Here is a 15,331-nt window from a genome sequence, read left to right as displayed (position 1 = left end):
CGAGACGGTTTATAGTGAAAGTCTGCGGGATTCAAGGGGAGGACATTTGGCCTTTGCAGCGATACGATTTGAGTAAGAAGCAAAATTTTTGTTTTTAATGTGCTGTTTTGTGTGGGGAGATGTGTGAAGGGTACTAGCAGGTGTCTCCCGGGCCAGATTGCAGGCCTCTGGGGGGCACAGGCCCACCTGAGACCAACAGCTCTCTGTAACTGAGCCCCACGAAGGCTCCCAGGTCGTGAGTAGGGGTTCAGGTGGCTTCCTTTGTGCCGGGGGAGACCAGGTGACTCTCCGACATGTAATCACATGCCGAACAGGGTGGGGACCGGCTGGTTGCGGGGTGCCGGCGTGGGAGGCAGCAGCCCAACGGCTGGGAACGGAGCCAGCCTCCAGGCGGATTGGGCAGTAGCTGCCAGGGTGGGGGTGGGAGGCTCTGGGGACGCAGCGGGGTGCGGGGTGTCTGTCCCCATCTCACATGGTGCTGGCCTCAGTAGCTGCACAGCAAACTCTTCACACAGTGACCAGGTGTGTTGCCCCTGCCCCCCGACCTGACAGGTCCCGGCTTTCCAGATAGTGGCCTTGAGCGGAGCGCCGTGTTCCGGAGCTGCTCAGCCGTTCTGGGAGAACCTGACCATGTACTTTCTCTGCGGGGCTGGCTCGGCTATTGGGCCGTGAGCGGTGCGCGAGGGAGCTCTTCACACGGTGACGCCGCCTCAGAGCCCAGGGCACCTGGTCCTCCCTGCCACTCTCCAGTGCGCCTTGGACACTGCGTCCCTCACCCGCCGCTCCTGTATCTATGAGCTGAGTGGCGGGTGGAGAGGATTAAACATACTGGTTGAAGTCAAGGACAGGGCAGAAGCCTGTGCCCCGGCTCCTCTCTCTCATCCAGCATCCCCCACCCTTTGGGCCAGTCGATTTTCGTTAACCTGAAGATTTCTCATCCAGGGGAAGTCAACTCAGCCTCTCATGCTACCAGCGTTATGTGAGTGGCCGGGCCTTCCTGCCTCCACACACTTGCACGTTCCCTGGGATGATGAGCCCAGTCCTAACCTGTGTGCACCTGCCCCACCGCCTGGGTCCCTCAGGCACGCGCCCGGTGGGGAAAGCGTGTGTAATGCATGCGGTCCAGCTGCTTCTGGACGAGGCTTTGCTCCTGCCACGTCTGGTCTTCCCAGGGGGCGCCTCTCCTGCAAGCATGCGGCCAGCCGAGACTTTGGTACCACAAGACCCTTATCCTCCAGGGATTCTCACTGGACAAGAGCTGAACTGTAGGTGGTCTCGGTCCCAACTGGCCCAGCCTTCTTCCTCTTCCCCGTGTCCTTGCATCTGGGAGAGGGCTGGCCGGCGCCGGGTGGGCTCTTGGAGCCTAGCTTCATCCTTGTGCCTATGAGGCTTCCGCAGTAGAAATAGCCTGGCTTTACTTACTCATCTAAGCTGCCCAGGCAGAGCCTGGAACAGTGCCCCTACCCCAGTGTTCCAGCTCCCGTGCAGGTGTGCGCCCCCATTACACTCGGCGGCCCTCCAGCTTGTCACCACCAGGTTCCTGTCCGAATGCTTCTACCAGGCAGGATTCCTGTGCTCAGCAAGCATTTCCTGAACGAGCCAGGGAACAGACAGACAGACAGATGGCTCCATGCAGTTGGTGAATGCCAGTCCCCGCTGCCCAGAAGCAGCCGTGTTGGGGTAGGACCTGTGAGCTGGTATACGTTTCGGGCACTGGGGCAGGGGGTTGTTTGCCTCCATAAAAGACAAATCTGAAAATGGACAGAGTCATTGTGGGAAGGGGCAGGTCGAGCTTGTAGTTGGGGTTTTGTGGGTGGGTGGAGACAACAGGGAGTAAGGTAGCAGCCCTGGGGGACAGAAGTTTTCTGAGAAAACTGGACGTGGGGACTGACCCTGTAGTCTAGAGATGCCTGGTGGGTGGTTGCAGACTGCCATCTTTGGGATTTGACACAAGTCAGGTTGGGGTATGTGGATAGAGCAGGTTCTATCCCCTCTGTTGGACCAGTTGCTGCTGTTCCAAGGGAGGTGGGCCCCCTCTGTCCCCTGTAACCCTTAGTTGTCTTGTCTGTAGGCTGGGGGCCGCCCTGGGTTCTTTCACGACGCGGTGAGTCGGGTGCAGCTGCAGGAGGGCACGGAGCAGAGGCTCCGGAAAACCAAGGTCAGCATGCTCATGGGTCCTAGAGAGGAAGGCACGCCAGGCCACCCCCATGCTGGGCCCCCCCGGGGGAAGCACTAGGTCCGGAGGCAGGGGAGGACTGAGACCATGGCCTTCGATGGGGTTTCCATGGGATGAGCAGGCAGGACAGGGTGAATGATTCGGGACTGGCTGCTTCGAACCGTTTCGGTGGCTTCAGGCGAGGGGGGTGGCAGCCTGGGATGATCTGGGCAGAGGAACGCTGCTCCTGGTGTGGACGATGGGGAGGTGGGGCAGAGGGCTCTGCGCCTGGTGTGGTGAAGGTGGGGAGGCCAGGCTTTGGATGGATTGGTTTGCATATCAAAGGGACTCTCCTGCTTTGCTGTCCCTGGGAGTGGGCTGGCCCTTGGAGGGGCAGTCTCTCCAGCCAGCAAGCTTGGACCAGGGTTTTTCCCATCAGTACAGTGTAGAAAATGTGTTTTTTCTTCCTTGTAATTTTCTTAGTGACGTTTCTTTTCTCTAGGTTCCGTTGTGAGAATATACTGGGTGATACACAGAACAGACAAAATAAGTGTCGGTGGATTGTTGATGTTACCGGTCAGGCTTCTGGCCGACAGTAGGCTGTAGTAAAGTTTGGGAGTCAGAAGCCATACAGGGATTTTCCACTGCACAGGGGTCTGTGCCCAAACCCTGCGTTGCTCAGGGGGCAGCTGCACACTGAGGACCAAGTGCGGGCGGCTGGTAGTGACGTTGGCGCATCCAGGTGATTCAGGCGGGACAGGGGTGAAGTGCGAGGTCCAAGGTCACAGCCCAGCTGACAGGGACAGAATGGCCAGGCCAGCAGCGTGGGAACATGTCATGCCGGGGGAGGCCCCAGCATGTCTGGCTTAGGGGCTGGAGAGGAGGTCGTGGCACCCAGCCTCAAAGACCCAGTAGCAGGAGGCCTGGTCCCTAAGTGGAGGTCGGTTTCAGGACAGCGAGGAGCAGGCACCTCCTAGTCTGTGTCCTCCCTGAGCCCTCCCAAAGCAAGCGGTTTGCTGAGCCACTCCTGCAGGTGACCTGGCTGCCAGTCTTGCCTTGCGTGCTGTGGGTGGAATTTGGGATCTGGTGGATGAAAAAGCCAACATTCATGAAACTGCACAAAATAAAAGTGCTGGACTAGACATGTTGGTTATCCTGTATATTTCCAGGATAGTAAAGCAAGTTTCTGCAGGGCCTGGGAGCCTCGTTGGGCTGCGCTCAGGTCCCTTGGTGTGCTTGGTGAGGCCGGGAGATGCGGAGCCACCTGGCCCGTGTCCCTGCTGTGTCCCCTGGTGGGAACAGTTGTGACTGGGACAGCTCTTCTGACAGCTGATGCAGTAAGTCAGGTTAGACAATCTGCAAGGAGATATGGAGGACAACATTTGGAATTTCTTTAAATGTGAGAGTTTGGGGAGAAAATGAATATTCAGTGTCCATGTAACCCTTAGATGGGAGAGCACATCAGACTGGTCAGGGAGTAAGTTCCTTTTGTGGCCCCTTGGAGCACCATTTCTGGCTTTCTTTTGAACAGTGCGTCCCTCTTTTTTTTTAATTATTTTTTTAAAATTTTTTATTTCTTTCCAGTGTAACAGTATTCATTGTTTTTGCACCACACCCAGTGCTTAATTATTTTTTTAAAAGATTTTATTTATTTATTTGACAGACAGAGATCGCAAGTAGGCAGAGAGGCAGGCAGAGAGAGAGAGGAGGAAGCAGGCTTCCTGCTGGGCAGAGAGCCCGATGCGGGGCTTGAAGCCAGGACCCTGGGATCACAATCTGAGCCAAAGGCAGAGGCTTTAACCCACTGAGCCACCCAGGCACCCCATCTTTAAAAATTATTTTTATTAACACATAATGTATTATTAGCCCCAGGGGTACAGGTCTGTGAATCCTCAGGTTTATATACTGAACAGCACTCACCATATCACATACCCTCCCCTATGTCCATAACCCACGCACCCTCCCCCTGACCCCCCTCCCCCAGCAACCGTCAGTTTGCTTTGTGAGATTAAGAGGCTCTTATGATTTGTCTCCCTCCCGATCCCATCTTGTTTCACTTTTCCTTCTCTATCCCCACAACCCCCCACGTTGCCACTCAAATTCCTCATATCAGTGAGATCATATGATAATTGTCTTTCTCTGATTGACTTACTTCGCTCAGCATAATACCCTCTAGTTCCATCCACGTCCTTGCAAATGGTAAGGTTTCATTTCTTTTGATGGCTGCATAGTATTCCATTGCATATATATACCACATCTTCTTTATCCATTCATCTGTCAATGGACATCTAGGTTCTTTCCATAGTTTGGCTATCGTGGACATTGCTGCTATAAACATTCGGGTGCATATGCCCCTTCAGATCACTACATTTATATCTTTAGGGTAAATACCCAGTAGTGTGATTGCTGGGTCGTAGGGTAGCTCTATTTTCAACTTTCTGAGGAACCTCCATGCTGTTTTCCAGAATGGCTGCACCAGCTTGCATTCCCACCAACAGTGTAGGAGGGTTCCCCTTTCTCCGCATCCTCGCCAGCATCTGTCATTTCCTGACTTGTTAATTTTAGCCATTCTGACTGGTGTGAGGTGGGATCTCATTGTGGTTTTGATTTGTTTTTCCCTGATGCTGAGTGATGTGGAGCACTTTTTCTTGTGTCTGTTGGCCATCTGGATGTCTTCTTTGCAGAAATGTCTGTTCATGTCTTCTGCCCATTTCTTGATTGGATTCTTTGTTCTTTGGGTGTTGAGTTTGAGAAGTTCTTTATAGATTTTGGATACTAGCCCTTTATCTGATATGTCGATTGCAAATATCTTCTCCCATTCTGTCCATTGTCTTTTGGTTTTGTTGACTGTTTCCTTTGCTGTGCAGAAGCTTTCGATCTTGATGAAGTCCCAATAGTTCATTTTTGCCCTTGCTTCCCTTGCCTTTGGCAATGTTCCTAGGAAGAAGTTGCTGTGGCTGAGGTCGAAGAGGTTGCTGCCTGTGTTCTCCTCAAGAATTTGGGTGGATTCCTGTCTAACATTGAAGGCTTTCATCCATTTTGAGTCTATTTTTGTGTGTGGTGTAAGGAAATGGTCCAGTTTCATTCTTCTGCATGTCACTGTCCAATTTTCCCAACACCATTTGTTGAAGAGACTGTCTTCTTTCCATTGGACATTCTTTCTTGCTTTGTCAAAGATTAGTTGACCATAGAGTTGAGGGTCTATTTCTAGTCTCTCTATTCTGTTCCATTGATCTGTGTGTCTGTTTTTGTGCCAGTATCACACTGTCTTGATGATAACAGCTTTGTAATAGAGCTTGAAGTCCGGAATGGTGACACCACCAACTTGGCTTTCTTTTTCAACACTCCTCTGGCTATTTGAGGTCTTTTCTGGTTCCACATAAATTTTAGGATTATTTGTTCTGTTTCTTTGAAGAAAATTGATGGTATTTTGATAGGGATTGCATTAAATGTGTAGATTACTTTTGGTAGCATACACATTTTCACAAATTTGTTCTTCCAATCCAGGAGCATGGAACATTTTTCCATTTCTTTGTGTCTTCCTCAATTTCTTTCATGAGTACTTTATAGTTTTCTGAGTACAGATTCTTTGCCTCTTTGGTTAGGTTTATTCCTAGATATCTTATGGTTTTGGGTACCATTGTAAATGGGATCGACTCCTTAATTTCTCTTCTTCTGTCTTGTTGTTGGTGTACAGAAATGCTACTGATTTCTATACATTGATTTTATATCCTGACACTTTACTGAATTCCTTTATGAGTTCTAGCAACTTTGGAGTGGAGTCTTTTGGGTTTTCCACATAAAGTATCATATCATCTGCAAAGAGTGAGAGTTTGAGTTCTTCTTTGCCAATTTGGATGCCTTTAATTTCTTTTTGTTGTCTGATTGCTGAGGCTAGGACTTCTAGTACTATGTTGAATAGCAGTGGTGAAAGTGGACATCCCTGCTGTGTTCCTGACCTTAGGGGAAAAATGTCAGTTTTTCCCCATTGAGAATGAGATTTGCTGTGGGTTTTTGTAAACGGCTTTGATGATACTGAGGTATGTACCCTCTATCTCTACACTTTGAAGAGTTTTGATCAAGAAAGGATGCTGTGCTTTGTCAAATGCTTTTTCAGCATCTGTTTAGAGTATTATATGGTTCTTGTTCTTTCTTTTATTGATGTATTGTATCACGTGGATTGATTTGTGGTAGTTAAACCAGCCTTGCAGCCCAGGAATAAATCCCACTTGGTCGTGGAGAATAATCCTTCTAATGTACTGTTGAATTCTATTGGCTAGTATTTTGGTGAGAATTTTTGCATCCATGTTCATCAATAATATTGTTCTGTAATTCTTCTTTTGGATGGATCTTTGGTTTTGGAATCAAGGTAATGCTGGCCTCATAAAATGAGTTTGGAAGTTTTCCTTCCATTTCTATTTTTTGGAACAGTTTCAGGAGAATAGGTATTAATTCTTCTTTAAATGTTTGGTAGAATTCCCCTGGGAAGCTTTCTGGCCCAAGCTCTTGTTTGTTGGGAGATTTTTGATGACTGCTTCAATCTCCTTACTGGTTATGGGTCTGTTCAGTTTTGGTGTTTATATGTCTCTAGGAATGCATCCATTTCTTCCAGATTGTCTAATTTGCTGGCATATAGTTGCTCATAGTATGTTCTTATAATTGTTTGTATTTCTTTGGTGTTGGTTGTGATCTCTCCTCTTTCATTTATGATTTTATTAATTTGTGTCCTTTCTCTTTTCTTTTTGATAAGTCTGGCCAGGGGTTTATCAATCTTATTAATTCTTTCAAAGAACCAGCTCCTAGTTTTGTTGATTTGTTCTATTGTTTTTTTAGTTTCTATTTCATTGATTTCTGCTCTGATTTTTATGATTTCTCTTCTCCTGCTGGGTTTAGGCTTTCTTTGTTGTTCTCTCTCCAGCTCCTTTAGGTGTAGGGTTAGGTTGTGTACTTGAGACCTTTCTTGCTTCTTGAGAAAGCCTTGTATCGCTATATACTTTCCTCTCAGGACCGCCTTTGCTGTGTCCCACAGATTTTTGAACAGTTGTGTTTTCATTTTCATTTGTTTCCATGAATTTTTTCAATTCTTCTTTAATTTCCTGGTTGACCCATTCATTCTTTAGTAGGATGCTCTTTAGCCTCCATGTATTTGAGGTCTTTCCAACTTTCCTCTTGTGATTGAGTTCTAGCTTCAGAGCATTGTGGTCTGAAAATATGCAGGGAATGATCCCAATCTTTTGGTACCAGTTGAGACATGATTTGTGACCCAGGATGTGGTCTATTCTGGAGAATGTTCCATGTGCATTAGAGAAGAATGTGTATTCTGTTGCTTTGCGATGGAATGTTCTGAATTTATCTGTGATGTCCATCTGGTCCGGTGTGTCATTTAAGGCCTTTATTTCCTTGTTGATCTTTTGCTTGGATCATCTGTCCATTTCAGTGAGGGGGTGTTAAAGTCCCCTACTATTATTGTATTATTATCAATGTGTTTCTCTGATTTTGTTATTAATTGGTTTATATAGTTGGCTGCTCCCATGTTAGGGGCATAGATATTTAAAATCGTTAGATCTTCTTGCTGCACAGACCCTTTGAGTATGATATAGTGTCCTTCCTCATCTCTTATTATAGTCTTTGGCTTAAAATCTACTTTATCTGATATAAGGATTGCCACCTCAGCTTTCTTTTGATGTCCATTAGAATGGTAAATTGTTTTCCACCCCCCCTCACTTTAAATCTGGAGGTATGTTTAGGTCTAAAATGAGTTTCTTGTAGATAGCATATCAGTGGGTCTGTTTTTTTATCCATTCTGATACCCTGTGTCTTTTCATTGGGGCATTTAGCCCATTTACATTCAGGTTAATCCTTGAAAGATAAGAATTTAGTGCCATTGTATTGCCTGTAAGGTGACTGTTACTGTATATTGTCTCTGTTCCTTTCTGCACTATTACTTTTAGGCTCTCTCTTTGCTTAGGGGACCCCTTTCAATATCTCCTGTAGAGCTGGTTTGCTGTTTGCAAATTCTTTCAATTTTTGTTTGCCCTGGAAACTTTTTATCTCTCCTTCTGTTTTCTATGACAATCTAGCTGGATATAGTATTCTTGGCTGCATATTTTTCTAGTTTAGTGCTCTGACTATATCATACCAATCCTTTCTGGCCTGCCAGGTCTCTGTGGAGAGATTTGCTGCCAATCTAATATTTCTACCATTGTATGTTACAGACCTCATGTCCCGAGCTGCTTTCAGGATTTTCTCTTTGTCACTAAGACTTGTAAATTTTACTATAAGATGACAGGGTGTGGACCTATTTTTATTGATTTGAGGGTGTTCTCTGTGCCTCCTGGATTTTGATGCTTGTTCCCTTTGCCGTATTAGGGGAATTTTCTATTATAATTCAGTCCAATATACCTTCTGCTCCTCTCTCTCTTCTTCTTCTGGAACCCCAATTATTCTAATATTGTTTCATCTTATGGTATCACTTATCTCTCAAACTTTCCCTTCGTGGTCCACTAGTTGTTTGTCTCTCTTTTGCTCAACTTCTTTATTCTGTGACATTTGGTCTTCTGTATCACTAATTCTCTCTTCTGCCTCATTTATCCTAGCAGTAAGAGCCTCCATTTTTGATTGCACCTCATTAATAGCTATTTTTATTTCAACTGCATTAGATTTTAGTTTTTTTATTTCTCCAGAAAAAATTTTATTTCTCGAGAAAAGGATTCTCTGATATCTTCCATGCCTTTTCCGAGCCCAGCTAACACCTTGGTAATGTGTCATTCTGAATTCTAGTTCTGACATGTTACCAATGTCCATATTGATTAGGTTCCTAGCTGTCGGTATTGCCTCTTGTTCTTTTTTTTGTGTGTGGTGAGTTTTTCCACCTTGTCATTTTATCCAGATAAGAATATATGAACAAGAGAGTAAAATACTAAAAGGGTGGCAAAGACCCCAGAAAAATGTATGGTAACCAAATCAGAAGAGACCCAAAACGGGGGGGAGAAGAAAGGTGGAAAAAAGTAAAAAATAAAAAAAATATGTATATTAGACTGGTGAGTACACCAGAATACACCCACTTGATTTTGGGTGTATTCTGATCTGTTAGAAGAAACTATCTACCAAAATTTTAAAGAAAGAAAACATACATACATATATGCAAAAATAAGAGTAAACACAATGAAGGGATGGAGTATGACTTCATATGACTATAAAGATGAAAACTTAAAAATATTCTAAAGAAGGAATTGATAAGATAAGTTGGTTGGAAAAAGAAAAAAAAAGGAGAGAATATGATCAGGCTGGAGATTAGAACAAAGCCATGTGCTAGATTTAGGGTATATTTTGATCTATTAGAGGAAAGTATATCCCAAAATATTAAAGAAAAAAAAAGCTATATGTATACTAAAAATAAGTTTAAATGCAATGAAGGGATAAAATATGAGTATGACAATGAAAATTTAAAAAGATTTTTTAAAAGGTATTATTGATAGGATAAAATAGTTAAAAACGTTAAAAGAAGAAAGAGGAAAAGATAAAAAAATAGAGTAAGAAAAAAATAAAATAAAAAATTTAACTTCAAAAGGCTAAAGGATCATGGAAAAAAGCTGTGAATTCTCTGTGTTGCTTTTCCTTGGCTCTGGAGTTCCGCAGATCTTGTTGTTTGGTGAAGTTGGTCTTGGCTGGATGTTCTTGCCGATCTCCCGCAGGAGGGGCCTGTTGCCGGGATTCTCAAGTGTCTTTGCCGGAGGCGGAACTGCCCCGCCCTTGCCAGGGGCAGGGCTAAGTCATCCGCTCAGGTTCGCTCTCGGAGCTTTTGTTCCCTGAGCGCTTTCCGTAGAGTCCGGAGGGCGGGAACGAAGATGGCGGCGCCCAGTCTCTGGCCGGAGGAGCCGAGAGCTCGGGGCCCCACTCCTCAGTGCGCCCTCGGAGATGAGCCGTCAGTGCCTCGCGTCTCCCTGGTCTCCGGCCGCGCTCTGAGCTCCCCCGGCCTGTGACCGAGCGTCTCTGTCTCTGGCGCACGGCCCTGTTTGGAGTCTCCAAACCCGGCAGATTCCTGCAGCGCTGCTCTTCCGGGGGGGTCTCCCCGGATCTTGTGGGGTCCTGTCTCAAAGAGCAGTGGCCTAACTGTGCCATGGGTCACAGTTTAAGGCAACCCTGAGTGGAGAGCTCACTCCTCGGCTCTGTCTCTGCCACCAGCTTTCCCGCTCCGGTACCTGAGAGCTCTGCGACACTCAGACACCCCCGATCCTTCTGTGACCCCAGGGGACCTGAGACCACACTGTCCTCTTGAGGGCTCCACTCCTACTTAGCCTCTGGAGCGACGTCCCTCCGTGGAGCAGACTTCTAAAATTCCAATTTTGTGCTCCATTGCTCCCCCGCTTGTCGGGAGCCGCCCCCCCCCACCCCGCCCACCGCCCGCTCTATCTTCCCGTCACTTCGGATTCACTTCTCCGCACGTCCTACCTTTCAGAAAGTGGTCGATTTTGTGTTCCTAGAATCGCTGCTCTTCTTCTCTTCCATCTCCTGTTGAGTTCGTAGGTGTTCGGAATGGTTTGATACCAGTCTAGCTGATCTCCTGGGACCTGCTACTCCTCTGCCATCTCGCTTCCTTGAGCACTGCTTCCCTCTTAATTAAAACTTCAGAAAGCTTGCCAGCTCTTGCTTAAATCTTAGCTAATTATTCTTTCATTTATGATTCTATTATGAAGCTCAGTAAGAAACTATCATTCATTAAATTAGCATATTATCCTGAACTTTCCTTTCTTATGCAGTGATAGAGTGCTATTATCAATTTATTCCTAGATTATAGACAATGGTTAAATACCTTGCCTCATTATTGAGATAAAATGCAAAAAATAAAATATTGACTGTTGTTGAGAAAGCTATGTGTCGGCTGGTAGGTACTCAGCAGATGTTCAAACATAGTCTATCCTGAAAAGAGAGAACTCAAAATATCCGATTGTAAGAGTACAGAAACCCTGGTAAATTTTAGCTTAAAGTGTTGAAACCTGCTACATCCTCATCAGGATGGCAGCAGGGGTGATGTGGCCCAGGATTTGCTGAGGTGGAGGACATCTCTGTTCTCGCTGAGCGGTGAGCGGTGCGTGCGTGTCTGTCGCTGGCGTGCCCTGGAAGGTTTGCCCCTTGCTAAGGCATCAGTGAGGTATGGGCGCTGTCACTCAGCCGCTAAGCTTCTATTAAAATCGTTTTCCAGTCTTGGTTTTGTTGTTCTTTTTTTTTTAAGATTTTATTTATTTGTTTGACCGAGAGAGACACAGCGAGGGAAGGAACACAAGCAGAGGGAGTAGGAGAGGGAGAAGCAGCCTCCCCACTGAGCAGAGAGCCCAATGCGGGGCTTGATCCCAGAACCCTGTGATCATGACCTGAGCTGAAGGCAGACACTTAATGACTGAGCCACCCAGGCGCCCCCAGTCCTGTTTTTGATAGCAATTTTCAAATAAATAAGGTTTCAAAAATCCCGGCAACTCTCAATTCTAGATAATCACTTTTCCACTTGTATGTCTGTTCACTGGAAACTCTGTAAAGGTATGTCATAAACCTATTTCTGTGTTTTCCTCTCAACATTTTTATTATTTTCTAAGATTTTATTTATTTATTGGACAGAGAGGCAGGCAGAGAGAGGTGGGGGAGCAGGCCCCCTGCTGACCAGAGAGCCTGACATGGGGCTCGATCCCAGGACCCCGAGATCATGACCCGAGCTGAAGGCAGACACTCTAACCCACTGAGCCAACCAGGCGCCCCCTCTCAACTTTTTTAAGGTTATGTGTCACTATTTTGCGATCCCTTCTATTTTTGTGTCATTTCAGGGAGTGTGGGGTCCCATTGGTCTTACTCCTTCCCAGTGTCATCCACCCTTTAAAAGACAGCTTTGGAACTGATTTCTTTCCTCAAGCTCCCAGATTAGCTCTACACACGTTCTATTTGTCCTCTCCAAGTCCTGCTTTTCCAAAGACAGTGGTTTCTAGGGATAACGACAGAGGTTTTGATGTAGTTGCCTAGAAAATCACAAATGAGTGAACATTTCTATTCTCACCCATTGCAAGCTCTCCAAATGTACAGTGTGTATTTATAGAAATAGGTGTATAGCTTTGCCCCCATTTTAAGTGAAGTATACTGTGTATACAAATATGGAGGCAAATGCGTATTACTTTGTGATCAGACTGAACTTTTTTTTAAGAGAAAACCATTCCTGATGTCAATGGGATGCTTTTTCTGTACCACATATGTTTACTCATCTTTCATTTTTTTCAGAGTGGGATATTACACAAGAAAAAGTTCCTATTTCCATTTCTTTTTTCAGAAGAGCCTTTTCCAATGGAACATGAGGGCCGTTTGCCCCAATCAGGAGACAGCCCAGCCAGCCCGCATGGGAGCCCGCTCCCCTGCTTCCCTCCAGATGCGCATGCTCACAGGCACTGTCCCTGGCCTCTGATGCGCAGCACGCGGGAGGGCCATCCTTGCACCTTTAATGCCTTCGTTAAAAGTGGAACATACTCTCCCTTTTCTATACTCAACTGTTAGATTGTAAAACCAGTAATGGCATTGAAAAGGAATTCATGTTCACTGTGCCCATTTCATGGTTGGAAATGCTGGGGCTCAGCTCGCCTTAACCCAGTGTCCTACCCAGCAGGGGCGGAATGGAACATTTGTCTCTGCCACGTAAGAAATCACCCATAACTGTCGTTTCTAACCGAAACTCTGGAAACTTCCCTCCCATGTATCACTGAGTACCACCACACGTTTCTTGTAAACATCATGCAAACAGGCTGTTTGTCCCCACTGTTCTAGCTGGGTGATGCTCCCAGGCACATGCCTGGGACCTGTTCTGCAGAGGGCAGTGGGGACGTTGCCCCTCAGCAGATGGTGTTGGAAACACACTTTGTACCGGGTCCCCTGGTACCGATGATTTTGTAGAACATTCAACTCAATACGAGTGCATGAGGAATCTATTATTGCTAGGACCTGTGGTCCTCAATGCTGATGTCATTAGCATGGACCACTTTCTTTCACACCAAGGAGACCCCTGCTGCAGGAGGAGACCCCTTCCTCCCTGGGAGCCACGAGCTGCATTCCAGTGGGTTCTCTGAGGAGTCATCACTGTGGAGGGAGCCCTTTGGAATTTCGAAACCAAATTCTGTTCTTACCACTAGAACGGGTCAATGGGAGTTACTCCTCGTAGGGACGCCTGTCACCCAGTAGTGAGGTGAAACTGGGAGGCTGAGTGTCCCCACACCCCCAGCTGTGGTGGGACTGCACCGCCCACCAAGAATCTGGAGTCCGCAAGTGCCGGCTCCCAGCGTTCTGGTTCCTGCCGCTCGGCTGCCTGTCACCCTAGAGCGACTCTCTCCTGTTCTGTTGAGTTGTTTCTAAATTTACAAATTCATTCCATTAACCTTTCCCCTCACCTTTTCCAGGATGCTGTTTTGAGATTCATGCCTGTCCCTTTCCATACTTCCATCAAGACAGGAATATTTATTCATTATGGCAGTTTTTTTCCCAGTTAGAGCAGAATGCCAGCTAAACTAAACACAAGCGTGTGCAAGCCGTGAGCCCGTGCAGGTGCGCTGGAGCGAGCGGCCAGTGCTGCCTGTCTCCTGGTGGCACACCTGGCCCTGGGGCCTGCCGTGTGAACTGCACGTGGACCGGCCCTGTCGGGGACACGTCGTACCCCGTGCCTGAACCCCAAATTCAAAACTGGCTCATAGTCGGTACTTTATAGAGAAACTCAGAAAGATAAGAATGTTGGAGGGAAGAAAGACCACTTAGAAACCCACAAGTAAACACCTGAGTTCATACTCACCACCACCCAGGCCTGCGGCCCTCTCTTCCCAGCCTGGCTCCTGTCCTCTGTGTCCACACCTGTGGGCATGCCAGGCTGCCAGGCCTGTGGGGAGGGGGTCCTCTGGGCCAAGCTGGGGGCCCCCTGTTGGGAAGTGCAGGGGCCCTTGAAGGATCATGCTGGGGATGTCCTCTGATGGACAGTCCTGGGGGTCCTCTGATGGATGGTCCTAGGGGTCCTGGGGGGACAGTGCTGGTGTGGGTCCTCTGATGGATGGTCCCTAGGGGTCCTTGGGGGACAGTTCTGGGGAGTCCTCTGATAGACAGTCCTGGGGTGACAGTGCTGGGGATCCTCTGGGGGACATTCCTGAGGGTCTCCTGATGGATAGTGCTGGGGGTCCTTGGGGGGACAGTGCTAGGCTGTCTTCACACACATTTCCATTTCTCTCTGGTGGTAATGTCAGGCTGTGTCTTTATTTCATACAAATTCTGCTTGTGACTTAAATTGCCATGAATAATTCTTCCTTCTCTTCTCTTTGTTAACCGGCTGTAGTGTTCGTTGGAAAAGTGCTGAAGAGGCTTTTCCCTCGTGTTCCCTGCAGCCAAGAAAAGAGCGCACCAGTGACTCCAGCGTCTGACAAACCAGCCAGGAGGGTGGCTGCTGAGGAGGTCCCCAGTTTGACAGGTGAGGGGCTTGCGGGGTTGGGGAGGTCACCGTCGGTTTCCTGGCGACAGCCTGCCCCGGAGCAGGAGGCTCTGGCCTGGCTGCTGGGGGTGCTGAGCTCCAGGGTGCCTGTCTCCCCACACTCCAGTCCACTGAGCTCGGGTGGGGGAGCCAGTGCTGGCCCTCTGTCAAAGACCAGCTCAGGACTCTGCTAGGTGCAGACGTTAAGGTGCAAGGATGGCCCTCGGGGATCCTTCTCTGGTCCCAGAGACGACCGGTGAGCCCGCCGGCTTTATCTGTCCTCTGCCACTGTCACTCTGTCCCGGTGCTGCCTGGCTTGTGTCCACGCCGCACGGGTTCCTGACAGCTCTCCTGCTTTTGTCCCTCATCCACTGGTCTTTGGCACGGGTCTGTCTGAGCTCCTCAAACAGGACGATGGTCTGCAGTGGAGCCTTGTGAAGTGGTGCCCCAGTAGCACAGCGTCTCCTGCTGGGAGGGAGATGCAGGGAGACGCCGGGCGAGGTCAGACACACACGAACCATGCTGAACCATGCTGTGAGCCCCCATCCTTGCTTCTGTTTCCTCTGGTGTGAGCCTTGCACTGGCCTTTGTTCCCACGTGACTCTGTTCCTCGCTGCAAGCCCCGCGGAGTGACCATGATGGAAGGGACAAGTTAGTTCCTTGGACACACATACGTGACCACGCACCCTTGGCTTGACCTCAGC

The 15,331-nt window shown here is 47.8% G+C and overlaps 1 protein-coding gene across 2 annotated transcripts in view; it reads left to right on the top strand.

Annotated features, from left to right (window-relative positions):
* Positions 1–15,331, top strand: part of ERICH1 (glutamate rich 1) — a 51,293-nt gene that overhangs the window by 3,585 nt on the left and 32,377 nt on the right. For both annotated transcript variants that reach the window (XM_080797766.1, XM_080797767.1), the window contains exon 2: positions 14,496–14,627. In XM_080797766.1, coding sequence (XP_080653892.1) covers positions 14,496–14,627 — 132 coding nt within the window. The remainder of the gene's footprint in view (positions 1–14,495; positions 14,628–15,331) is intronic.

Source organism: Martes martes (genome assembly GCF_963455335.1).
Source record: "Martes martes genome assembly, chromosome: 2".
Taxonomy (NCBI): domain Eukaryota; kingdom Metazoa; phylum Chordata; class Mammalia; order Carnivora; family Mustelidae; genus Martes; species Martes martes.
This window is presented reverse-complemented; position numbering and strand designations above follow the sequence as displayed.